Source organism: Odocoileus virginianus, chromosome 2 (assembly GCF_023699985.2).
Source record: "Odocoileus virginianus isolate 20LAN1187 ecotype Illinois chromosome 2, Ovbor_1.2, whole genome shotgun sequence".
Lineage (NCBI taxonomy): Eukaryota > Metazoa > Chordata > Mammalia > Artiodactyla > Cervidae > Odocoileus > Odocoileus virginianus.
The window spans coordinates 30,794,595-30,820,699 of NC_069675.1; the positions used below are offsets into that span (position 1 = coordinate 30,794,595).

Genomic DNA, 26,105 nt, shown 5'->3' on the forward strand with positions numbered 1-26,105 from the left:
ACAGCCAAGGGAAACTAGAAGGTTAAGACTGAAGAAGAGAAAACCCTGCCAAGCACGGAAGGTGGATGACAATATTGGAAAGGTGGTCATGTGGAATGTGGGGTACATTCTGTTTTGCACAAAGAGAATCAGAACCAATGAGAGGAAGCTCTAAGAACCTAGAAGTAAGGAATCACAACTAAGTAAATGTGATCACAAATTTACTTAACCAGAATTATATTCCTTTTTATGGGGGAAAAAACACACTTATGAAATGAGCACTTTCATGCTGTTTTCGGCTCGTTCCAGGAGTTTGCGGTCTCACGCACAGCAAGATGAAAAAGACGCAAACAAAGGTGTATTTAGTGGCTGCATCTTAAAGTATGCCAGGCTAGTGGTACTTAATTTAATGAATATTAAAATCCAGAAAACACAGGGTCGGTAGTTTTCCTCTGCTTGTCTAAGGATGGGTTTTCCTTTCAAATGCAGTCTTCTTTATGGTGCCACTTTGTCCCCAAAGGGTGTCGCAATTACTTTTAAAAAAAATCAATAAAACCACCATTGTATTAAGAAATATTTTATTAACAAAACAGTAAATTCCACTTGCTTAGCATTTCCAATAATGGATAAGTTGGCCTTGCAACAGAAAAACAAAACAAAACCAAACCCTTAGATACCCAATCACACGAAGCACTAGAAGGGTAGGGTCACGTGGCCTTTCTTTGATGTCTTAGGGATTGACCACCTCACGTGTTATTGTAGTGTTTGTTTTTTGTTTTTTTTTTTAAAAAAGGCAACACATAACATGGATTAAAAAAGAAGCATACTCAATCAGAAAAGTTTCAGTCTAGAGATGTAATCAAATTTATGCCAGGTAGTGTGAAATCCTCTATTAACTGCCAACTACACATGGAACCCTGATACATTTGGTATGAAGATACTTGGGATTTCATTCATGCCTTTTCTCTCCCTAGATTCTGTTCTCTTTTCTTTGTCCATTCACAAAGAAAGAAGAAAACAAGAAAAAAAAATTGCTAGATTTCGTGTAGGCCATTGCATTGGAAATATTTTTACCAAAATATTGCATGAAATTTTAAAATTTATGCTGGAAAGAAACACTGAAATCAATTCCAAACAACATGCTTCAGAGATATACTGCTTAAAAATACCATTATTTCAGTTATTTTCGATCACAATTTAGAATCTTTCCGGATGGAAACTAGTTCAAGTTCAGTAGATCAAATGGAAAAGCAACTGTTTCTTTCAACCTCAAGATGTAAATGAGTGGTTTTATATTTACCTTCTGTTTCACTGGCTTTCCCTGAGTAAGACTGGATGAGAGGAAAACAGCAACTACAAAGAAATTTATGAATTCTTTAACCTGGCAAATTAAAAAAGAAGAAAATCTGAAACACAAGTAATCAATACTAAATTTTAGTTTCATACCTCTACTTTCTGGGTCATGAAAAGCCTTTAGGACTTTTCATATATGACAATTACTTGGCAACCATAGATGGTGGTGATTTGCTATGAATTATACATATATCTAAGGTGCTGTATGTCTGTAAGCCAGGCCACTTCTTGGCTTTTTTCATCAACTGAAGTATCACAAAAGATGTTTTGCATTTTTTTGCCTTTTCTGATTAAAGCAAATTGTAAAATTATTCTTCTCTTCTATAAAATCTAATATTCTTTTAGGAGATGTTAAAGTAATGCAACCAATTTTTACTGAGACATCACCTTCCAATCTAATATTGCATTTCCTTTGCATTGCCTTCTCAGACTAATAATTTATTGCTATGAACATCATTGAAACAATATGCAAAACAAGCGTATAATCTATATGTTTCCACTACTTAATGTGTGTTAAACTAAAGCTATATTTAATGATATATATGTAAAACCAGAAAAGTTAAATTATAGTCAATAATCAACAGATAGTGATTTTCTTAAATGGATAGTAATATAGAATCAAAAATTACTGAAAATACTTTTTTAGTTGAGAAAGTGTTTACTTTCCAAAAATGTTTATCATGCACATCAGGTTCAGAGACTATATATATAATTTTATTGGAAACAAAGTTTTCAATTGTAGCAGCCAGGGTTAAGGTATAGATCAATCAATTTTGCTTCTGCAACCTGCCCACTTAATGGTTCATATTCATGCAGCAATATACCAGTGATAGTTTACTTGATAAGAAAAGGTTCCATTTCTTTAGGGACTAAAATCTTCTGGAAGTTTCCTGGGAGCATATCTCAGTGAAGCAAATCACCCCATTTGTCATCAATATCTTGGCACAACTATCTTCCTTCCTGCTTTTCAATTTGTCAGTAAATATTTTCTATTATATGTATGTTTGGGTCTTCCATCCTCTCTGTCGGATTCCTCTGGATTTGTGTGTGTGTGTGTGTGTGTGCGTGCGCACGGGTGCGCACATATCTGTGATCATGAATGGGAATGTATGTGGGAAATTGAGTATTTGGGGGAGTAAAGAAGATTATAAGATACATATGTATATAGTTTGCCTTCTAATCCACACCTTTCATACAAATACTAAAACTTAATTGCAACAGAATGAAGGCTGTACATGTAAAGGAAAAAAAAGTAGCTGAGTCTTTTTATATACATTCATACATATCTTCCTTAGAATAAACACTACATTGTAATTTTTAAAAAAAATTTAAGTAATTGTGGCAATTTATAATGGTGGCAAAAAAGAAAAAAAAATAACCCTGAATTATTGATGATCTGATGTCATAAAACTCCCTATAGTTAGCAACACTTATAACATTGAATTTACCAAAAAGGGCTGAAGAGCAGAGATATAGTTTGCATTTTCTATACAACAGGCTATAAAACATCACTTATCACAGTCCAGAAAGCACACAGAGATGGATTTTATATAAACATATGTAATAACATATTAAGCGTGCATGAAAATTTCCCAATGATTGCATCTATACCTTCTTGTTTATTTGTTGTTGTTGTTTCTGTTTTGAAATTTTAGTGTGAAAATGTGCCTTATCTTTCACATTGTTGAAAATAAGGCCTCCATACTTTCTTTTCCCTCACAACCAGAAACAGGCTTTTTGAATGTGTTCCTACACAAGTCTTCAAAAAAGTCAGCACTTCTTTTCAAGTGCAAGTTCGTTTCAGCCACTGTTCCAGTTGTGCCAGGCGGTGAGCTCGGAAAAGGTTTGCAGGTGGAGCCACTCAACATGACAGTCTTCTCTGGCCATCAGACTAACTGATTTCTCAGGAAAGCGCTAGCACTTTGGCTAAATCTGGGATCATAGGTAGCTTCTTTTTCTGTGTTGTGATTTGTGTTGTTTTTGTGTTGTACCTCCCGATGTTGTAATACTCCTTTGCTTTATGAATGCATGTGGTCATCACTGTCTTTTAGAAATGTTCCAGCAACATAAAGACAGGCAGAGTAAATTAAAACACTGTGGATGTTAAGGAATTTATTGGCCCCTGTTTTTTTTTTTTTTTTTTTCTTTTTTGGAGAAACAAGAGCATGAGATACTTGTTTTTATTTTTTAAAAACAGTCTTTCCTTCCTGATTGCATTCCCTGTCTTCTTTTGTATGTGCTTCATAAAAAGGAAAGTAAATAAGTTTATATTATGTCTTGGATAAAATGAAGACTATTTCTATACAAGGGTCCTTTTTCAGATCTTGGGCTCAGACGTAATACTCTTTATCCTTGTTCTTCTTGTTTTTGTTGGAGCTTTTAGCACTGCTGGGTTGCTTCTCCTTTACAACAGCCCCATTGGACTGTGCTGAGTTACTGATGTAGTTTCGACTCTCGTCCACGTGGTAGGAGCCTTCATCCCGGTTTCTGTACTTGTACATGGCGTAGAGCAGGATGAGGATGCACAGGGCGGCAGCGGCTACGATCCCCACGACCATGCCCGTGGTGCTGCTGGACTCCCGGATCACTTCTGCCGAGCCCGGGTACGGCTCTCTCCCGCCTGCCCGTGTCGGGTTGGCTGTAGGAAAGAGGGCGAGAAAAAACACCGAGTGATTATGGAGTTTCCTGAAGGTCAGAGGGTCACATTTACCATCTATTTTCATGCCTAATGGATAGTGCCTGTGCCTACTGCTCTTGAAAAAGGATACTGAAGCTAGTAAGTATAGTGATGCCTACACCTGGTGGTCACTAAAAACTAGGGACTATGAATCATACCATTGAGAGAGCGATCTGTTACCATCTTTTCTTTTTCACAGATCACTTTTGTTTATAGGGTGTTGTAAGTGTAGCTCCAGATTAGCTCCATGTAGTTCTAAAGGGCCAATAAATTCAACATGGAAAATAAAAGTATAGCATCATAAGGACTCTATAATATTAGAGGATAATCATTTTAAGAATCAAATTGATGTTGATACAGACCGCTTATGGCTAACTCTTGACTGAAACAGGACAGCTAAATTTAGGATTACTTCAGAAATCACATTGCCTCCTATTGCAATGAATACAGTATTGAACAATAAGATGAAACAGGCATTTTGAAGAGTCAAACTGCCTGCCTTTAAAAGTGTTATTTTAGTCACAATTTTTAGAAATTAATTTTATCTATTATACTCTACATACTATACTCCAACTTATAATGTTAGTTTCTACTGCACAGCAAAGTGGATCAGTTTTCTATATACATATATCTCCTCCTTTTTGGATTTCCTTCCCATTTAGGTCACCAGCAGAGCACTGAGTGGAGCTCCCTGTGTTATACAGTAGGTTCTTATATCATATATATTTTATCAATACTATATATATGTCAATCCCAACCTCCCGAGTCATCCCACTTCCTCCTATCCCCCTTGGTATCCATACATTTGTTCTCTATGTCTCGGTCTCTATTTCTGCTTTGCAAATATCATCATTTATGCCATTTTACTATATCCCTCATATGCACATTAATATGCAATACTTGTTTTTCTCTGACTTACTTCACTCTGTATGACAGTTGCTAGGTTCATCCATGTCTCTACAAATGATTCAGCTTTGTTCCTTTTATGGCTGAGTAATATTCCACTGTATACATGTACCACATCTTCTTTATCCACTCCCGTGCTGATGCATATTTAGGTTCTTCCATGTCCTGGCTATTGTAAATAGTGCCGCTGTGAACACTGGGGCACACATGTCTTTTTGAATTATGGTTTTCTCTGGGTAAAGTAGTAGGATTGCTGGGTTATATAGTAGTTCTATTTTTACTTTCTAAAAGAAAGTCCATACTGTTCTCCATAGTGACTGTATCAACTTAGATTCTCACTAACAATGCAAGAGGATTCTCTTTTCTCCACACCCTCTCCAGAATGTATTGATTGTAGATTTTTTGATGACGGCCATTCTGACAGATGTGAAGTGATAGCTCATTGCAGTTTTGATTTGCATTTCTCTAATAGTGATGTTGAGTATCTTTTCATGTGTTTGTTGGCCATCTGTATGTCTTCTTTGGAGAAATGTCTGTTTAGGTCTACTGCCCAAATTTTTAATGGGTTGTTTATTTTTTTGAGATTGAGCTGTAATGAGATGTTTGTAAAACTCTGGAAGGCTTCATGAATTTGTGTCATCCCTGGTGTCTTACTAATCTCTGTATCGTTCCAATTTTAGTATATGTGCTGCAGAAGTGAGCATTACTCACAATTGTACAAACTAAAACAGAACTGATCTCCTTTACTTTTGAAGGTTTGTCTGTTTACATAAATACATATGTATATTGTTAATTTACTGGCAGTGGTTGAGTGATCACCAAGACCAAGTTTGAGAGGAGAAAGTAAGAAAATATTTTTACATGCTGTAAAGACTATCTAGAATGATTTTGACTCAAAATTCAGTACCTAGCAGATGATCATAAATAAAGGGCTGACTGCCTCACTTTTATTCAATTGATAAAACTCTCATTATGTCTTTCCAAAATATAAAGTTCTTCCTTGGGTACAAGAAGTGGATTGCGGGGGCACTCATACTTTTCTCCAAGGCTTAGTCAGTCACAGATAGGGAGAGAAAGTCCTGGGGTTTAGCTTGCAGATTTGGAGGAGAGGGGAACAGTTCTCTTCTTTTACCTTATAAACTTATTATTTAAAACAACTTAGAAGAAAGGAACTATAGACAGGTAGTATTCTATCCCATCTTTGATCCCAGGTCATGTTTCTCTAAGGATTTATGTTTTCTCTCTTGTTTCTCTCATGTTTTCTCTCTTTCTCTGAATCTCCATCTTTTCCCTTGTCTTACAGAAAAAAGATAACTTTTCAGATGTAATGAATTAAAAATTCTATAATTTTCAAAATGATATTCCTTGTAAATTATGCAGAATGAATTTACATAATCTCAAGATTGAATATATGTATGTGTGTATATGTGGAAGGTTTTGTGTGTATATATACACACACCAGAAATTGAACATTTCACGAAGACTAAAATGGTACTTTTATTACACTATTATTAGTGAGTTTTAAAATACTTCTACAAAAGTCCCTATTAGCTATTGGGGACCATTTATCTATCACTTAGCACCATACTGCTTCGTAATTCCACTTTCAAACATAACCAAGATTTCATCTGCCAAATGTGGGTTTCTTGCCGTCACTTTGCTTTCCTTCCCCAAATAAAGCCTTACAGATATAGTCACTAACAAAGGAACAGCTTTCAAAGAAGCAATAAGCTCTGGAGCTACAAAATGTAGCAGGTGAAACCTTTGTATGCTGAATATATCCCTGCTTGTTTTACAAAAGCGCATGTAATGTTGCCAAATTAAAACGCCTTGGAGTTGCTTCTGTGGCCAAGGCAGAAGGCGACGCAGACTATAATCCACAGCATTTGATTACAGGAAATTAATTTCCTCTCAAGAACAGAACCTATCTCAGGAACTCTGTCACTACCTGACAAACCAAAGGCAGCACTTTCTCTTTCAAATCCCGTCATCTTTGCCAAAGTCTGCCAATTAGCTCAGCTGCTAACTTTCACTAAATGACAACTTTCTACTTGCCCATTTTGTGGAGCATTCTCTCACCATGGTGTCTCAAAAGCTGGAAAAGGGTTTTATTTAAACATTACCTAAGTCATTTGCCCCACCTGATGGAATGCTTTCCTTTTAAACACAAGTTTCGTAATTACCTCACTTTGTCTGTCAGAAATAAATGGGGAGAAGAGAGATAAAATCCTAATCATATAGTTCATGATAGTCAGACTTGAGAGTTTTAATGGAATGCCAGGGTATACATTTTCTTTTCTTTTTCAAAAAAGATATTTATTTTTTTCAGCTGTGCTGGGTCTTAGTTGCAGCAGGCAGGATCTTTAGTTACTGCATGCAGGATTTTTTATTTTTTTAAGTTGGGGCCACAGAGAACTCTTAGTTGTGGCACATGGGATCTAGTTCCTTGACCAGGGATCGAACCAGTGCCTCCTGAATTGGGAGCATGCAGTCTTACCCATTGGACCAAGAGGGACGTCTCTACATTTTACATTTGCTAAACTAGGAATATATATGCACTTTTTTTTTTTCCCATTTAGGAGTAGGTCTTGTAAATGGACTATCTTATCAGAGAATTTTAATCTGATCTTTATCTGCTCAAAAATTTCTGATGTTTTCACAACTGTTGAAGGAGTGCACCAAAACCAAATTGATGGTAAAACTAGAATGAGATGACAAAGACCAAAGCAAAAGCCTCAAATGCTTCTGCTTTGCCATACAGCTATTTGAGAAATGCCTCCCCATTAAGGAAAACACTTGTCTCTTTTGGGACTCCAGCCAAAATGTTGCTACAGTCCTGAAACAGCTCTGTAACCCATATATAAACAAGAATACTAAATATCATGAAAATAGCCTACCAATCCCCCACCATAAACCCAATGAAGAAACATCTTACCCCGCCTTTTTTCCTGATTCACATTGAAAATTAATAACCACCACAGGTATTATGATAGGTCTATTTGGAATATGCAGTTGCTTCCATATCTAATTGATTATTTAACAATGTTTTCTGCTTATGCTTCCAATCTGAAAGCGAAGTGATAATTTTCTTAATTTTTATGCTAAGATCACTTAAGTACTTACACGCTTAAGAGTTAATGGGACATCTCTCTCAGAGAACTAAAAAGGCTAGAGAAATTTAAATATTTTTATGAATTAGAAATGTGGTTTCCCTTACTGATGGTCATTAGTGGTTTATTTTGATGATCACTGAAATATCTCTGAGGAATTTCCTATGAATTTAAATATAGAGAATAGAATAAATGACTAAAAAGGCTAGTGTTAGTTGCTCAGTCATGTTTGACTGTTTGTAGCTCACTGGGCTCCTCTATCCACGAAACTCTCCAGACAAGAATACTGGAATGCGCTGCCATTCCCTTCTCTGGGGGATCTTTCCAACCCAGGGATTGAACTCAGGTGTCCCACATTGCAGGCAGATTCTTTACTCTCTGAGCTACCAGGGAAGCCTAAAAAGGCTAAACACCTTCTTATATAAATTGGTTGAAAGTTTTTTTTATTAAAAAATACAGTCATTTCTTCACCATTCATAACAGTATGAAGAAAGAAATCTAACCAGAGACCTCCCTAAGCAATGTATTTAATGACTTTGGGATTTTGTATTCTCTTTATACTTCCTAGTAAACTGAATTGAGACATTATAAGTAACTTTTTAAAACCTACAATGTGTTTTGTTTCTCATTAGTGCTAAAAAACAAATAAATAAACTAAATTTTACTTTTACTTGGTCTCCCTTATTTGTTGCAGCAAGTGATGAGAACACTTAAAAAACAAGTAAAAGAGAATATGAGAGAGGCGCTAAAAGAATGGAATGGGTGCAGATTAGCAACAAGTCCCCAAACAGTCAAAAGTTGACTGGTTTGTAGGTAAAGCTAAGCTAACATGACCAACTCATTATATGGGGCTCAGAGGAACAAGGAGCCCAGATCAATGGAAAACTTCAGTAGGACTGATGATGGGCAGTGAATAAGCCAAGATATTTACATATTATTTGGTATAACTGGAAATGGACAAGTATTCAACTCCACTGGTGGCACACAGTTTGATCTGAGGATAGCTTGCTAGCAAAAAAAGAAGTAGAGAAGATGAAATATCCTATGTATTTATTCCCATATATCCCATTTTAATGATTCATTAAATAAAAGGCATCACAAATTACATACAGTTTATATGAACACTATAGTGATAAATTATTTTACTTAAAATCTTCCCATGTAATTGTATCTTAAGTTTTGCTGAAGGATGACAGTCATCACATTATCCCCCAGGAAACAGAATGGAAGTGCTAGGTCTACTACATGTGGGGAAAGTGCACATGTCCTCTTTAGTGGCAAGATGAAGACTTTTCATTTTTGCCGGTGTTTTTGCCTAAGTGACTCAAAAGTACTGGTTGTAGTGGCAAGGACACAAGGCTGTCACACGAGTTATAACCTCTTTCATATAAGCCACTTCTCAGCCAAATGGCTATGGGACTATTTCTGGGACTTGTGTAAAGATACCACTCGCTTCCCTGGTAGCTCAGTTGGTAAAGCATCTGCCTACAATGCAGGAGACCCAGGTTCGATCCCTGGGTTGGGAAGATCCCCTGGAGAAGGAAATGGCAACCCACTCTAGTATTCTTGTCTGGAAAATCTTGCCTGTGTAAAGATAGTGCTATCTTAAGGACAGATAAAAACTGATTTTTAATTCTCTTTCTCTCTCAAATATTCAGGAAGATCTGATGGTCTCTATTTTCCCACATGGTCTGTTTTGACCCAGAATATCAAAAATCCTAAAAGCTAGTACTACGATTTCTCTCATCTTCCACTGTCAAATCATTACTGTGGTTACTTAGAAAGACACTGTCTTTCAGGTGCTAGGACAGTTATTAACATATTTCCACATGATACCCCAAACCAATTTTAGGTTACATCAGATAATAATTCACTGTGAAAATGCATAGTAAGTGCAAAAGACATATTCCAGGGCCTTGTGACATAAGAAGAATAATTGCATTTGTTGCTCTGCACAAAAAAATCAAAGTGAAATATTTAAAAATTTAACTCAGCCTTAATTGCTGCATAGTTTTTTAAAACTACCACCATAGAAAAAGAAATGGTCCTTTTTATTTTGACACAGATCTTGGCACTGTATCTGTGAAAGAGTATTATTTTCCCAAATAGGAACTAAGCTAGATCTAGTTAAGAAACACCATGGAACAAACAGGTTTAAGAGACACAATAGGCTGTAAAACAGAGAGGACCCTGTGGTAAATCTCATTTTTCACTAGCTCCTTTGGTTGTCTGTCACCTACTCCATGCTCCTGCCTGCCTTCTCTCTTGCTGACTTCCTCCCCTTCCCTAACTCTTCTCTGCATCCCTCTCTCAGCTCTTGACATCTTTCTAGATGGCCCCCAGAGAGCACAGTGATCCCCTCACTGGGTAAATGAAGAAGGCCAGGCCAGCGAGGTCAGAACTCTGCCTTTTGAAGCTGGTGCCTCACTCAGCCGGGTGTTCAATGAGGAACAAAACTTATTGCCAAGTTCCTGATTTCACACCACACTTTAAAACTGCCCCAACTGTCAAAAAAAACTCTCAACGTAATTATTTCATTAAAATACAGGTTTGGTGCTTTAAATAGGCCTGCTTTACTTTAATTTCCTAAATTTGTTTACAGAATGAAATTCAAAGTTTTATCAAATAGAATAATGTTTTATTACAATTAAAAAGAACTGTGATTATGAAGATGGTAAGATGAGGAGCATGTTAGGCCATTCAGCTTTGCACCTGAACCTGTCCTTACCAGTTTGCCAGTTTGTGTCTGGTCTGGTCATAACCTTAGTCTATACACAGGGGGAGAATAAAGTCCTCATATTGTCTCTGAAAGATGATTCACAACTGAAGTTCTAAAATAACTCTTCATTTTGAAAGGTAAATTTTCAAACATTAATGAGTTTTTCCAAGTAGGTTTCACTGTGCAGTGGAAAGAATCTGAAATCCATCTGAGGTTGGAACAGAGCAATTAAATTAATTTTGTTATTAAAAAACAAAACTGCGCTTGATTTATGTTTTTACATAATGTTTTACAAGAGAAACAATGCTTAAAGTCCTAATTCCTGTTACATAAAATGAGGTGGGTAGTGGAAACTTGTATTTCACCAAGGCAATAACCATGTCATCAGACGCTCTTTTTATCACTCAAATTGTCAGTTTTATGAAAATATTTTGTAAACTTGACGAGTGGTTCTTTCACTGTAATCTTATTGGTATTCATGCTGTTTCCAAAGTTAGCTTTTCAGGGTGAGATCGTGGTTCCCAGGCCATTTGTATTGTTGGCTTTATTTCTTCAATATTCAGTTCAGTTCAGTTCAGTCACTCAGTCATGTCTGACTCTTTGCGACCCCATGGACATGCACGCCAGGCCTCCCTGTCCATCACCAACTCCTGGAGTTTACTCAAATTCATGTCCATTGAGTCGGTGATGCCATCTAACCATCTCATCCTCTGTCATCCCCTTCTCCTCCTGCCTTCAATTTTTCCTAGCATCAGGGTCTTTTCAAATAAGTCAGCTCTTCGCATCAGGTGGCCAAAATATTGGAGTTTCAGCTTCAATATCAGTCCTTCCAATGAACACTCAGGACTGATTTCCTTTAGGATGGACTGGTTGGATCTCCCTGTGGTCCAAGGGACTTTCAAGAGTCTTCTCTAACACCACAGTTCAAAAGCATCCATTCTTCAGCACTCAGCTTTCTTAATAGTCCAATTATCACATCCATACATGACTACTGGAAAACCATAGCCTTGACTAGATGGACCTTTGTTGACAAAATAATGTCTCTGCTTTTTAATATGCTGTCTAGGTTGGTTATAATTTTCCTTCCAAGGAGTAAGTGTCTTTTAATTTCATGGCTGTAGTCACCATCTGCAGTGATTTTGGAGCCCAAAAAATAAAGTCAGCCACTGTTTCCACTGTTTCCCCATCTATTTCCCATGAAGTTATGGGACCAGATGCCATGATCTTAGTTTTCTGAATGTTGAGCTTTAAGCCGATTTTTTCACTCTTCACTTTCACTTTCATCAAGAGGTTTTTTAGTTTATCTTCACTTTCTGCCATAAGGGTGGTGTCATCTGCATATCTGAGGTTATTGATATTTCTCCCAGCAATCTTGATTCCAGCTTGTGCTTCTTCCAGCCCAGCGTTTCTCATGATGTACTCTGCATATAAGTTAAATAAGCAGGGTGACAATATACAGCTTGACATACTCCTTTCCCAATTTGGAACCAGTCTGTTGTTCCATGTCCAGTTCTAACTGTTGCTTCCTGACCTGCATACAGATTTCTCAACAGGCAGGTCTGGTATTCCCACCTCTTTCAGAATTTTCCACAGTCTATTGTGATCCATACAGTCAAAGGCTTTGGCATAGTCAATAAAGCAGAAACAGATGTTTTTCTGGAACTCTGTTGCTTTTTTGATGATCCAGCAGATGTTGGCAATTTGATCTCTGGTTGCTCTGCTTTTTCTAAAACCAGCTTGAACATCTGGAAGTTCATGGTTCACGTACTGTTGAAGCCTGGCTTGGAGAATTTTGAGCAATACTTTGCTAGCGTGTGAGATGAGTATGACTGTGTGGTAGTTTGAGCATTCTTTAGCATTGCCTTTCTTAGGGATTGGATTGAAAACTGAAGTCCTGTGGCCACTGCTGCGTTTTCCAAATTTGCTGGCATATTGAGTGCAGCACTTTCACAGTATCATCTTTTAGGATTTGAAATAGCTCAACTGGAATTCTGTCACTTCCACTAGCTTCGTTCCTAGTGATGCTTCCTAAGGCCCACTTGATTTCACATTCCAGGATGTCTGGCTCTAGGTGAGTGATCACACCATCATGATTATCTGGGTGGTGAAGAGCTTTTTTGTACAGTTCTTCTGTGTATTCTTACCACCTCTTCTTAATATCTTCTGCTTCTGTTGGGTCCATACCATTTCTGTCCTTTATTGAGCCCATCTTTGCATGAAATATTCCCTTGGTATCTCTGATTTTCTTGAAGAGATCTCTAGTCTTTCCCTATCGTTGTCCTCTATTTCTTTGCACTGATCACCAAGGAAGGTTTTCTTATTTCTCCTTGCTATTCTTTGGAACTCTGCATTCAATTGGGTATATCTTTCCTCTTTTTTGCTTTTGGCTTCTCTTCTTTTCACAGCTATTTGTAAGGCCTCTTCAGACAGCCATTTTGCTTCTTTGCATTTCTTTTTCTTGGGGATGGTCTTGCTCCCTGTCTCCTGTACAATGTCATGAACCTCCATCCATAGTTCATCAGGCACTCTATCAGATCTAGTCCCTTAAATCTATTTCTCACTTCCACTGTATAATCGTTAGGGGTTTGATTTAGGTCATAGCTGAACGGGCTATTGGTTTTCCCTACTTTCTTCTATTTCAGTCTGAATTTTGCAATAAGGAGTTCATGATCTGAGCCACAATCAGCTCTCTGTCTTGTTTTTACTGACTGTATAGAGCTTATAGACTATATATTTCTTTAATATAGACTGTTAGTGTATACATACATCATCGACTGGGACCCTGTCATATGAAGGGTGAAGCAAGAGTTTCACTATATACTGATAATGAAAATTTAGCTTTTAAGCTTCAAGGAAAAAAGAATTGTAAGAGATCATCAATATTAAGAAATAATAAAATAATAAAAAAAAATACACCAATGATTAAAAAAAATGGAATTTGAGCTATATATTTCAGATCTGGAGGAGTAGATAAAGGATCATAAAACTCCATTATGCTCAACATATATCACTCTGCTACCCTAAATCATTAGATCTTCTGCCTTAAATAATCCTTTTTAAACACTAATGGAAAGATGCATTTACTGAACTGTTTCTCACTTAAGAGTCTTTGACTAGTCTTTCTTACCAGAAATCAATCAATTTAAAATTTCTGTCTCCACCCCACTGAAGAAAAAGAGTTGCCTAAAATGATCTCATTAGACCATAGTTCTGCACTGCATCTTAATAGATGTGAAAGTTATTATAATTCTAGGCTAGCCTTGAAAATGATTTCAGATTTATAAGGGAAGATTTGACTTTTCCAGTACCTAGTTTCATTAATACTGTGAAAAGAAAATTGGAATTGCAGGTTCCTGTGGTGTTTGTGAATTGAAATTAGCAGTTCTTTCCCCATGACCAAAAAGAGAAAAATATTACATTTTTTCATTTCAATACAACACATGACAAAAAAAAAAAAAACAGTGATCATGTAAAGACTCATACAAATTCATGTCTAAATGCCACAGCTGCAGAAAGCAGGTAGGCGGCGATTTATATGATATACACTAATTTCACCTCATCCTGTGGTTTCTTGAAAGGTGGTGCTGGATATTTCAAATCCCTCACAGTTTCATCTTCCCTGCCATCAGCTCCATCCATGCCCTGAACATTTTGATGTCTACTATTGCAGGTCAGACTGCTTGAGGGAGGTCATGTCTAGTATATCTCAATCCCTACTCAATCAACTAGAGATTCAGAAAGAACTTGGAAATCAATAAAACTTTACCACCTGCCTGGCTGCTGAGACTAAAAGTTTCCTCAACTACTTTCAAAACCACCAAAGCAAAGCATGTGTTTGAAGGGAAATCCACTGTTGTGGGATTGAGATGATGACTGTCTTCACCAGACACCTAGGCAGTGCATGAGAAGCAATGTGAGCCACAGAAAAATGTGTTTTGTGCCTGGAGAATAGGGAGCACCTCCTAGGGTAGCTGTTACCTCTAACGGCACCACACAGAATAGAAAAAGCAATGGACAATCACATCATATGTGACGTTGGTGACCCTGAAAATAAACAGAGGAGCACACATTCTCCCTCACCTCTGGGGGAAGCCAGGGGATCATGGCTGTGTGTCCACAGCTTGATCATCTGCAAGCTTCATAGACTTTTTGCATGGTCATTGTACTCATAAATTCTTACTAGAATCCTTGAAATTGTCATGGTATTTACTAAAGTACCATTGTTCTAAAAGCTCTTCATGGTCTGCCTACAGTTACGTATTCAAATATGTCTTCCATTTCTCTCAAAGAAAGTAACAGTGATAATTTTATTGCTGTCTCCCAATCCCCATACACCGATAAAAGTTTTATCTTCATGCCTGGCTCTTATGACCTTTCTTTTCTAGCTTGGCTGAACATTACTTATTTCTCAGACTTAGCTTAAATGCTTCATCATTTATGGTGTTCTCTTTATGAATATTCACTCCTGCTGTCAACCAGTTATACGAAGAGCTATTGCTATGTTCCAGGGACTATACTAAGTCCCAAGGGAAGAGGTTTTAACTAAACACACTTGATGCCTTCCCTCATGAACCCTGAAATATAATAAGGGAATGATTTACACAACAAAAAAAGCACACAATTAGGCTGAAAGCAATAACTGAAATGTGTGATGAAGGAAAATGACAAGTACCATGCAGGAGCAGAGCAGAGTTTCTGATTTAGACTGGGGAGTCAAGTAGACTTTCTGAGGCTGTAATATTTATGCATATATGGAATGACTGTGAGAAAGAAAGGAGTTTGCTTTTCAGGAACTAAACAAATGCCAGACTGGAGGTGGCATATTGACTTTTAGGGGAAAGTGAGAGGTAATTTGAAGGTGGACATGAAACTTTCATAGATCATAGTCCTTGGAATGAAGCCATGCATCAAAAGATCATCGCACTTGACTGCATAAACAATAATAATTTTATGTGGAAAAAGGTGTCACCAATGAAGTGAACAACAGACTGGTTCCAAATAGGAAAAGGAGTACGTCAAGGCTGTATATTGTCACCCTGCTTATTTAACTTATATGCAGAGTACATCATGAGAAACGCTGGGCTGGAAGAAGCACAAGCTGGAATCAAGATTGCCAGGAGAAATATCAGTAACCTCAGATATGCAGATGACACCACCCTTATGGCAGAAAGTGAAGAGGAACTAAAAAGTCTCTTGATGAAAGTGAAAGAGGAGAGTGGAAAATGTTGGCTTAAAGCTCAACATTCAGAAAACTAAGATCATGGCATCTGGTCCCATCACTTCATGGGAACTAGATGGGGAGACAGTGGAAACAGTGTCAGACTTTATTTTTTTGCTTTCCAAAATCACTGCAGATGGTGACTGCAGACATGAAATTAAAAGACACTTACTCCTTGGAAGGAAAGTTATGACCAATCTAGATAGCATATTAAAAAGCAGAGACATTACTTTGCCATAAAAGTTATGTCTAGCCAAAGCTATAGTTTTTCCAGGAGTCATGTATGGATGTGAGAGTTGCACTGTGAGGAAAGCTGAGCACCAAAAAACTGATGCTTTTGAACCTTGGTTTTGGAGAAGACTCTTGAGAGTTCTTTGGACTGCAAGGGGATCCAACCAGTCCATCCTAAAGGAGATCAGTCCTGGGTGTTCATTGGAAGGACTGATGCTGAAGCTGAAACTCCAATACTTTGGACACCTGATGCAAAGAGTTAACTCATTGGAAAAGACCCTGATGCTGGGAAGGATTGGGGGCAGGAGGAGAAGGGGACAGAGGATGAGATGGCTGGATGGCATCACCGACTCGATGGGCATGAGTTTGAGTAAACTCCGGGAGTTGGTGATGGACAGGGAGGCCTGGCGTGCTATGATTCATGGGGTCACAAAGAGTCGGACATGACTGAGCGACTGAACTGAACTGAACTGAATGAAGTGAAAATGCAGATCAGAAAGGAGAAATATCTGTAGTACGTATGACAGACCAAGAGTTAACACCTCTAAAATATAAAAACATGCATCAAGTGCTATGAACAAAGGCAAAAACCCACTGGAAGAATGGACAAAAATAGAGACATGCAAGTGAAGAACAGAAGATCCAAATGGTTGATAAATGGGTAGGACAGGATGCCCAATTTCACTAGAAGGTAAGTCAAAATAAAACAAGGAGGTATTTTTTTCCCCAACAAACTTGGACGAATAAAGTGAATTAAGGTGATAATTTGGTTAGAACATTTGCTTGGGAAATAGATAATTGTGCTAGTGAGAATATGAATTTCTCAATTTTTAGAAAGTAATCTAACATCTATTACAATTTAAAAAAGATTAAATTGCAGCTGGCTGATGGGTGGATGTGAGTTCATTATACAATTCTTTCTAATTTAGTTTTATGTTTGAAATTTACAACAGTAATATTAAAAAATACACAAATATTTTCATCAAGCAGCCTCAGTTTTGAGAATATAGTCTAAAGAATTAAATACACCAGCATGCATATAAACACAGGATGTTTGCTGATGATGTTGTGAGGAAAAAAAGAGGAAAGGACAACTTAAAAGCTCATTAACAGGGCTATGATTGAGTAAATTATTCCAATAATTTATTGGACACCCATATTACGGCATACCTATCCCCTAGATTTTTAACAGTTAAAAATAGGAATTGGAGAAAATTCTGTTGAACTGAAAGATGTCCATAATACATTAGGAGAGGAAAAAATCAAATTTAATTCATAGAGTATGCTTCTAATTTTTATGTGACAAGAGAGAAAAACAACTATTTGTATATGTTCATAGGAATATGGTGAAGGTGTATGAAAGATTCATGCCAAGCTGTTATCATTGGTTAATGTATGGAGGTGGGAGAAAAGGGAAAAATAAAGCTAAACAGAAAAAAATAATTAAAAATTCCAAGAAATATGTATTAAGTAACAATTTATTAGGCACTACATAAGACATTAATACCAAGGTACACAAAACAGCCTTCTTAGAACTTTCAGGATATTCAAAATTAAACAGAAAATGTAAGAAAACAAACAACAAATTTAATTAAAAAAATAACACGAGAAGGGACAAATACTGTGTACTAAGAAAGATAATAAAGAGGGTGGGGTCAGGACATCAGCTGTCCCAGTAGAAGGTAGCTGTCCCAATAGAAGTTATTTGGGATGAGCATTAATGGAGCAGGACTCAGACCTCCCAGTGTGAACCCTGGAAAGCCATCAAGTATTTCTCAAGAAGGAAGACATGAGATAGAATAGCTTGAAGTTGGGAAAAAAAAAACCCATAAATCAAGAAGACACATGGGAGAATTTGTGGAAAATCCAACTTTATCCTCATCCCTCAACCATATACTACACCATCCACTTTAGTATGGGTCCTTTATTACTGTGAAATCTTACACTTCTATTGCTTTGTTAATTCTCTTCCATACTAGACTGCTAATCTTTTGATAGTTTCCTGTGACTCTGTTTCTCTTTCCCACCACTTTCCTCCCCTACAAACCCTGAATGAAGACTGAACACAGAAGCTGCAAAATGTGTTTTCTGACTGCATAGAGGAAGAGATTTTTCTAAGTTTATAAATTTTCAGGAGTGGACTGGGATGGATGTAATCATTAAGAAAATGTGAGAGATCTTTGATTTCAAAGCTTTGGGTAAAGATAGTAAACAAGTAGGTAAAACATTGATGATGATATTGCATACTTCTTTATAAAATGCTTTTATCTCAATACTTTCCTAACACCCACCTCCTATAATATCTTCAGTAAAAGAAGTAATGATAGTGTTTATTTAATTAAACCAGAAAACACTTCTCTGCTTAAGTGAATGGGGATCATTGTGCATCGATGCAAGTATCAGCTGTGTTAACTTTTCCTAAGGCTTAGATGGTAAAGAATTTGCCTGCAATGCAGAAGACCTGGGTTTGACCCCTGGGTCAGGAAGATACCCTCGAGAAGGGACTGGCAACCTTCTCCAGTATTCTTGCCTGAAGAATCCAGTGGACAGAGGAGCCTGGCAGGCTGAAGTCCATGGGGTCACAAAGAGTGGGACATGACTGAATGACTAACATTTTCACTTTCTTTCAAGCCTCCATATATAAGTTTCTTAAATTCCAGTGACTAAGCGCCAAATTATTTAAAGTCAATCAGGTTAGTAGACTTCAGTTTGATTTGTCTGGGTGCCTAATATTTATATTAACCTTATCTGATATCCACAGCACTACAAATAGTTGAGAGCTAATTTGGAGCTCTTTTCTCAAACTCAGCAAAGCAGCTTCAGAAGTTTCTAGGGTACTTTTTTACTCCTGTGGCTATTAGAGTGAGATGGTTGAAAAGGGCCTCATCAGTCAGGCCAGGTCAAACTTTCCATAACTGTCAAGTAGAAGAAAAGTCATTTGGCAATAATTGAGAAAGTTGGTTTCAAGGCAAGGGGGCTGGAGATTCTATATCATATATTCTATATTGTGTTTTTCATCAAAATGTACCACATTTCAGTAAATGCAAGAGGAGTTATATTTTGAAATAGTGATGGTACTCTCCATTATTGATTTCAAGTCAACTAAACTCTTTAATAGCAAAATAGTTTCTTTCTCTGGAAGTTCATTGACTAAAACACCTAGAAATACATGCACTGAGAAATCACCTTTCTTAGGATGTATTTAGTTTAGTTTTTTTTTTTTTTTTACATATGGAAAGTTGAACAGTCACTTTACTCAAAACCAGGGGATTCATTCCAAGGAATCCTCAAGTCTGGAACCAGGAATCTTGGAGGAACCTGGCTTCTAGTAGGATGAAAATGGCACTATGATTATAGCTGCAGTAATGAGGAATGTGTATATGAGTGTGTATACACACATATGTATGTGAGTCTTACAGCATTCCTTCCAATTCTCTGACAGAAGTTGCTACAGTCACCTTTATTTTCTCATAATTTATAGGTAAAGTCAGGCTTCTGAAAACTCCACAGAAGATTTCATAATACCTTGGGATTAACTTACTCAAATATATTAAATTATTATAAACCCTTTTGTTAATTTCCTCTCAAATGATGCATGGCTTTACCTTTAGTAGATAGAGTTTCATGTGACTTAACAGTCAACTGATGCTCAATACGGACTAGTCTGCCTTCTGACTCACTGCAAGGTTGAAATTATTTTATTGTTCTGTTTAGTTAGTAGCTGTTACCTCTATTGAATTATTATATATGGTAGGCTCTGGGATTTGCACTTTATCTAATTTATTCCTCATAGTGACTCTGTAGTTGTTATTACAACTTTACAGGAAAGGAAACTGAGTCTCAGAGGTATACTATGTGTGCTTCACAAGTGACACAGACAAAATTCAAACTCCATTGTGTCTCTGGCTGTTACAGTTTTATGCATTCAATGTGCCAGCACTTATGACTGCGTTTATCAGTATCCCCAATTTTTCCCTTTCCTGAAGAATTGAATCCTTTTAAGCCTCTCATCTAAGCAGTGTCCAGTTCTACCTCTTCCAGCCACTTTCCACCCACCTCCTGCCATCTATCTGTCCTTTGCAGTAGAAGGAGTTTGCATTCCCACAGACTCTTAGGAAAGCATAGTAAAGTGGAGAAATAATAATTTTTTTGTTTGTTTTTAGATCTAGTTCAGGCACTGCCCCTAATTTACTGAATGATTCTTCGAACTTCATTATCCTCTGCTCACATTTTTTCATCAGAGATATAACAGTGATACATTATTTATCTCCCAGGGTCACTCTGAGGATCCTACCAGGTAGATAAATGTGCGAGTGCTCTGAGGAAGATAAAGTGCCATGTAAAAACAATGTTGGTCTGATTATCTGCCCTGTGTCTTCTACACAAAGGGGACTGAATCAGCAGCCTTCCCAACAATAAGTTTTGCGATACTTCCAGCATACCATGGTCAGTCAGCCATGGCAGTGTCCAGTTCTACCAGGAATGTTATCTCTGAGGAGGTCTCTCTATTCATTCTTTCATGAATGGAGGCCCTGTGAATTCAGGTGGCAAAATGACCATTTATACCAAGGGACCTGTTGTTTCAGGCCATTAATTGTTAAGTTGCATGTGGAGCTTGTTTCTGTTTATCTGTGAAACATTCCATCGTTATGGATCAGCACTCTCCAACTCCCACAGTCGGAGTGAATTAAATTTCTCTCACTTTCAAAATTTTATTACAAGATTTTATGTTTCTAGGTATCAGGAAATCAATCACCTGAGACCACTCTTTGGTCATATCTGACAGAGAAGCTTATTATCATGGAAATAAGAACTATTTTGATTAGGTTTTAGGGTTTCTTTCTAAAATGATTAGGTCATTTCTTCTTGTTTTCTTTCCTTCCCTGCTCTGGAATTCTACGTTGTACTCTGGATGAAACCCACAGCAGAATTCCTATAGCAGAGTTGTATGGCTGGGTTCTCAGAGCCCTGTCTCTTGCCAGGCTTTCTGGACAGCTTTTATGTAATTGCAGGTCATTCTGGGTGATGGGGCAGTGTGCAGTTTTCCTGATTTAAAACTGGGTCTCCTCACTTTGGGTGATCATCTTTATATTCCTGTCATGAAGCGATTGCTGTCTCAATTTTCTTTTGTTGGGAAAAGTCATATTCTTTTTGGTTAAAGTGCAATAGCTAAGGTGAAAGATTAGACAGCTTCCCTACTGAGCCCATTAGAAGGAGGCATGTCAAGCCTAGAATTGGGGAATATGGAAGACAAGCCATCCATCATGGGGGGAGGGGTATGGTGGCTCTGCCAATTTAAGTCACTTTAGCCCAGAACATTTCCGAAGGTCTTAGGAGGCAGAGCTAGTCGATTATAATAGCACGGGGGAAGGTTAATCATTTCTTCTCTCAGAAACTCTGTGGGGCAGAGACCTGCATTAAATTCTGCCCCCGCCCAAATAAAAATAACAGATGATATGTGTCCTCTTGCCATTTTAGCAACCTACATACATCTAACTGAAGCACTGCTCTTGTCTTATTAGTTTCATAATGGCTAGTGAGAAAAGTCTGATGCTGCTAGAATCCAGAAAGAGTTTATAAAGCTTTCTAGATGCTAAAGTGTTCATTACTAACATTTTTCACCCTTGCCTATAGCTATAGGTAGGTCTATTTCCATTTATAATATGGCTGACTCCTCAGTTAATTTGTTGGTACTACTAATAAAAGCTAATTAATATTATCAAATTTCTAGGTGGCAACTCAATGTTAAGGGCTTTACATGCATTGTCTCTTTTACCAGCATAACAACATCATGAGTAATTAACATTATTCATGTCATCTTGCAGAAATAAAATGTCAAGTACAGAGAGGTTCAATGTTTCGCTTCTGATTACACAGCAAGTGGGTGAAGTGGGATGTGAATTCAGTCTGATTTCCAAAGTCTGGTCAATGAAATGTAAGATTTTAGTGGTAGATGTGGTAATATTACTATGTTATATTATGTAACATATATGTACACATCTGTGTACCATATATTACTACTTCTCTACTAATTTTTTAAAATTAATCCATGGCTTCTGGCTGTACTGGCATCTTTAGTATATCTCTTTTTAAACTTGGACATTGAATAAGTATTCTTGTCTTTCTTATTTGATTCCTAATGCCAGGCTTCTTAAAATACTGAGGATGAGTGAGGAGCTACTAATGATGAAAGTGATCTAACCAACAAGTCAACTGACATGCGGTGAGACCTGCAGACTTAAAGCCTGCTGTAGTGTTTGCTGCTCCTTGGAGCACGTGAACCAACAAAGAAAGCATAGGGCTCTTCATGTGAGCAGCATGCCCTGTAGAGAAGTATTCAGACTATGGTACCTTTCCTCTGTTACCATCTGAGTAAATGCAATTAATAAAATACCAAGAAAACTCCACAAGAAAACAATTTCATTATCAAAGCTGGTATTGGACACAAATGACAAGAAAATGTGCTTCCATTCTTCCTGCATTTCATGTTTCCATTAGAGGTAGACTTAGCCTATAAACTGGGCTCCCTGGTGGCTGGGGCAGTAAAGAATTTGCCTGTGATGCATGAGATCCGGGTTCACTGGGAAGGTCCCCTGGAGAAGGGAATGGCTACCCACTTCAGTATTCTTGCCTGGAGAATTCCATGGACAGAAGACCTTGGGGGGGAGGTTGGGGGGCGTGTGGCTCAAAGAGCTGGACAAGACTGAGCAACTAACACTTTCACTACCCTATATTTTCCTAAACCTATGCTGCATTTCTCTCTTTATAATATTTTAAAAGCACAGCAGTCCATCTCATTGTTTCCTTCTAAAGCTCAACAGGACAAGTCACACTTTAGAAAGGCTTGTGGTTTTTTGAGCCTTTCTAATAAGGACTTTAAAAATGTTATTAATGTTTAAAGGCTGGATATATATTATATATATATATATATATATTAATATGCAGGCTGCCTAGAAATTTATTTTATATACATGAGTAGATTTTTCTGTTATAGCAGGACAGTTCTGTATTAGCAATCATGTACTTTTTGCAGACTTTCAAGTAAATGCTTAATCTAACTTAATAAACTCACTTATTTGCTAAGTAATTGCTCTAAGTGGACAATCACAATTACTTTACATGTGTGAACAGAACTCATTCTAACAGCAAAAGGAAGTGTGCCCATTTTCCATCCAGATCAAATCTGTCTGCCTTGTGAAGAGCCTCCCTCAAAGTAGGATAATGCATCTCCTGGCACAAAAACAGTGCCAGTAAAACAGGCCTTCCACTCACCACTGGGTTTATCGTGATCATGTGCTACAGCCTCGGTACACGCCAGGTTCTCTGCTAAACACTGTGTGTGCATCTTTCAACCTATCGCCCCATTTTCTCCATTTTACATAAAAGGAAATTGAGCCTCAAAGATACTAAGTACTTCCCAAGACCAGGAGGAGCTGCAACTCAGACTAGTTCAAATTGTGACTCCAAAGTTACAGTCACAACTAATACTCCCTTCCTGTTGCATATCACAATTCTTACAAAACGCCCTTGAGTTTTCCCAGTGTGGGACAGTCCACTCCATTATATCGTTAAACAAAAATTCTCAAACCAGAAAGGTCAAAATAATTAATGTTCAGTAAAAGTGGCTATATTCTAGAAACAAACAAACAAAAGCCACCTTTTGCTTGTTATTTTGTTTTCTAGTGATCTCCTGGTAGGAACTAATTGTGGTAAGTGAAACGGGTTGTCCTAAAGGTGGAATCGCCTTCTCTAAACAAGAGCTGAACCTTCCCCACAGCTTGGCCAAACTTCAGACAGCTCTCCTTCTGTCTCTAGGGCCCTGGCCTCCTTTTTCTTAGAGCATTTACTTCAGAAAACTTGTAATTCCACATTCTTTCTCCGTTCCTTTGATGTGTAAAGATTTTTAAAACTTCGTTTCAGTGTTACCACCCAGGATTATTTTTCTCCAGGGTCCAGGCGCCCTCACTTTGAAACCTCCCTTTCGAGGAAGGACAGCGCTCCTTCCGACTTCTGAGGGGAACGTAGGGGCCTACCTTGAGGCAGCGCGTGGCCCCAGCTCCCAAAGCGGCCTCAGCCTTGGAGACACTCAGAGGCGGCCCTTGTGCTCCTTCCGCGAAGCCAGTCAGCCAGCACAGAAGGTCCCCGGACTATGAGCCCTGCCCTCCAGCCCTTAAAAGCGCTCCAGGCTGTTTCCATCCCCCCCCCCCCCCCCCGCCGCCCCCCACCACATTGAACTGAGCTCAGATCAAATTCTGGCCTCCTTCTCTACCATTGTCTGGAATAGATCTCCCTTGCCTGTTTAGCTCTGTCCGAGATCATTCTGTCTTGTCATGACTGCTCTCAGAGAAACAGTGGGAAAAGTGCAGATGATGTCTAGTGACTTTCTTCCATTTTAACTACACAGCAATTCATTTCTATTCCAGTTTCCTGGAGGATTAAATTTATATGGAAAGAAGCAGTTCTTCCACCAGGGAGGGTCACGCATTGAAAGCCACCTAGCCCATCAGGGCCCCAGATCCAGCTGACCCCTCCTGTACCCATGTGATTAGCTGGGTCCCCACCACTGACTCTGGTGTGACTCTTCAAGAGAGCTGCTCTAGATGCTTCCAAAAATGCAGCACTCATCACTGCTGTTTTGCTGGCTACAGCTCAAAATCCCCCATTTTAACAGCAATGTGTTGGCTATTACGGGCTAATTAAACTCGCTTTGAATAATTACATAATAAATACCCCAAATTTAAATGTACCACAAAATCATCTTCTAATCAACCTCTAAAACTATGATCTAATAAGTAATACATTCCTTTAAATGATTGTGATTACTTAGTTAATAAAAAGATGCACCTTGTGCAATATACATATCTTTATTCCTAATGTGGTTAATGGGATCGGTTCAATAGAAATCCTCTGATCTTTTCTCAAAATAGCACACTGGAAAACCACACGAAATTGCCTAGTAATTGCAGCAAATTTAGCCTAATGAATAGTAATACATGTAAATGACCTTTTGCCATCAAATTTAAAATTTATGCCAGCCATGGAAATTATTTAAATGAATATTTAAAAAATTAATATTATATTTGTGAGGTGCCTGAATTCTAAAAGAACAACTTTCTGCATTCCAAGAAATTAAAGTGCCACTTTTCCTAAACTAGAAAGTGTCTTATTTCTCTTGTATTACAAAAAAGTAACTTAATCTCTCTGAATCTCCTTAGCTATGAAAATACTTCGGTTTGGCCAAATCATAAAATAGAATATTGCTCATGAAGAACTAAGGACAATGATGAGCACAGAACAAATCTTTGCTAAATTGTTAGTTGCTATTGTTATCTATTATTACTCATTTATCCCGAAGTCTGATCAACCGATAGGCAACCAACAATATTTTTTAAAATATTTATTTATTTGGTTGTACTGGGTCTTAGTTTCAGCACTCAGGCTCTTCCACTGTGGCATGTGGGATCTAGTTCCCCAATCAGGGATTGAACTTGGGTCCCCTGTCCTGGGAAAGTGCAGTCTTAGCCATTAGACCACGAGGGAAGTCCACAAACAGTATTTTTTTGAGAGGCTGTACTCTCATCCCCATTGGTTCAACTAATGTTTAAGAGATTGCCTCCCAAATGACAATCCTTTTCTTCTCCTATTACTTACTACACTGATTTTTTTATTATTCAATAGAGCTTTTCTTTCTCTCCTTTGACAAAGGTTTAACTGTTTTGAGAGTGGCCCCATATCCTATGAGCTACCCATTGCCCACATTCACACACAAAAAGAATAAACATATTATTTGAAGTATTCTATATCTAAGAGGAAATTTTCCTCCCTAAATAGAGCTCCCAGGAAACAAACCTGATAATGTTCTCTTTGTAACAAATGACAAACCAGTTTTCATCAGGAAGTTCCCAAACCAAA

General features: G+C 37.7%; 1 protein-coding gene, 1 non-coding gene and 1 pseudogene across 30 annotated transcripts in view; 1 reads left to right on the forward strand and 2 right to left on the reverse strand.

The window, feature by feature from the left end:
* Positions 1-540: 540 nt before the first annotated feature.
* Positions 541-26,105, reverse strand: part of NRXN1 (neurexin 1) — a 1,158,212-nt gene continuing 1,132,647 nt past the window's right edge. For all 29 annotated transcript variants that reach the window (XM_070478134.1, XM_070478125.1, XM_070478138.1 and 26 more), the window contains one exon: positions 541-3,970. In XM_070478134.1, the coding sequence (XP_070334235.1) occupies positions 3,663-3,970 (308 nt within the window). In that variant the 3' untranslated portion in view covers positions 541-3,662. The remainder of the gene's footprint in view (positions 3,971-26,105) is intronic.
* LOC139031639 (U6 spliceosomal RNA) lies at positions 5,523-5,619 on the reverse strand (annotated as a pseudogene).
* On the forward strand, positions 9,480-9,551 carry TRNAC-ACA (transfer RNA cysteine (anticodon ACA)). Its single transcript has one exon. It is a non-coding gene; the product is annotated as a tRNA-Cys (tRNA).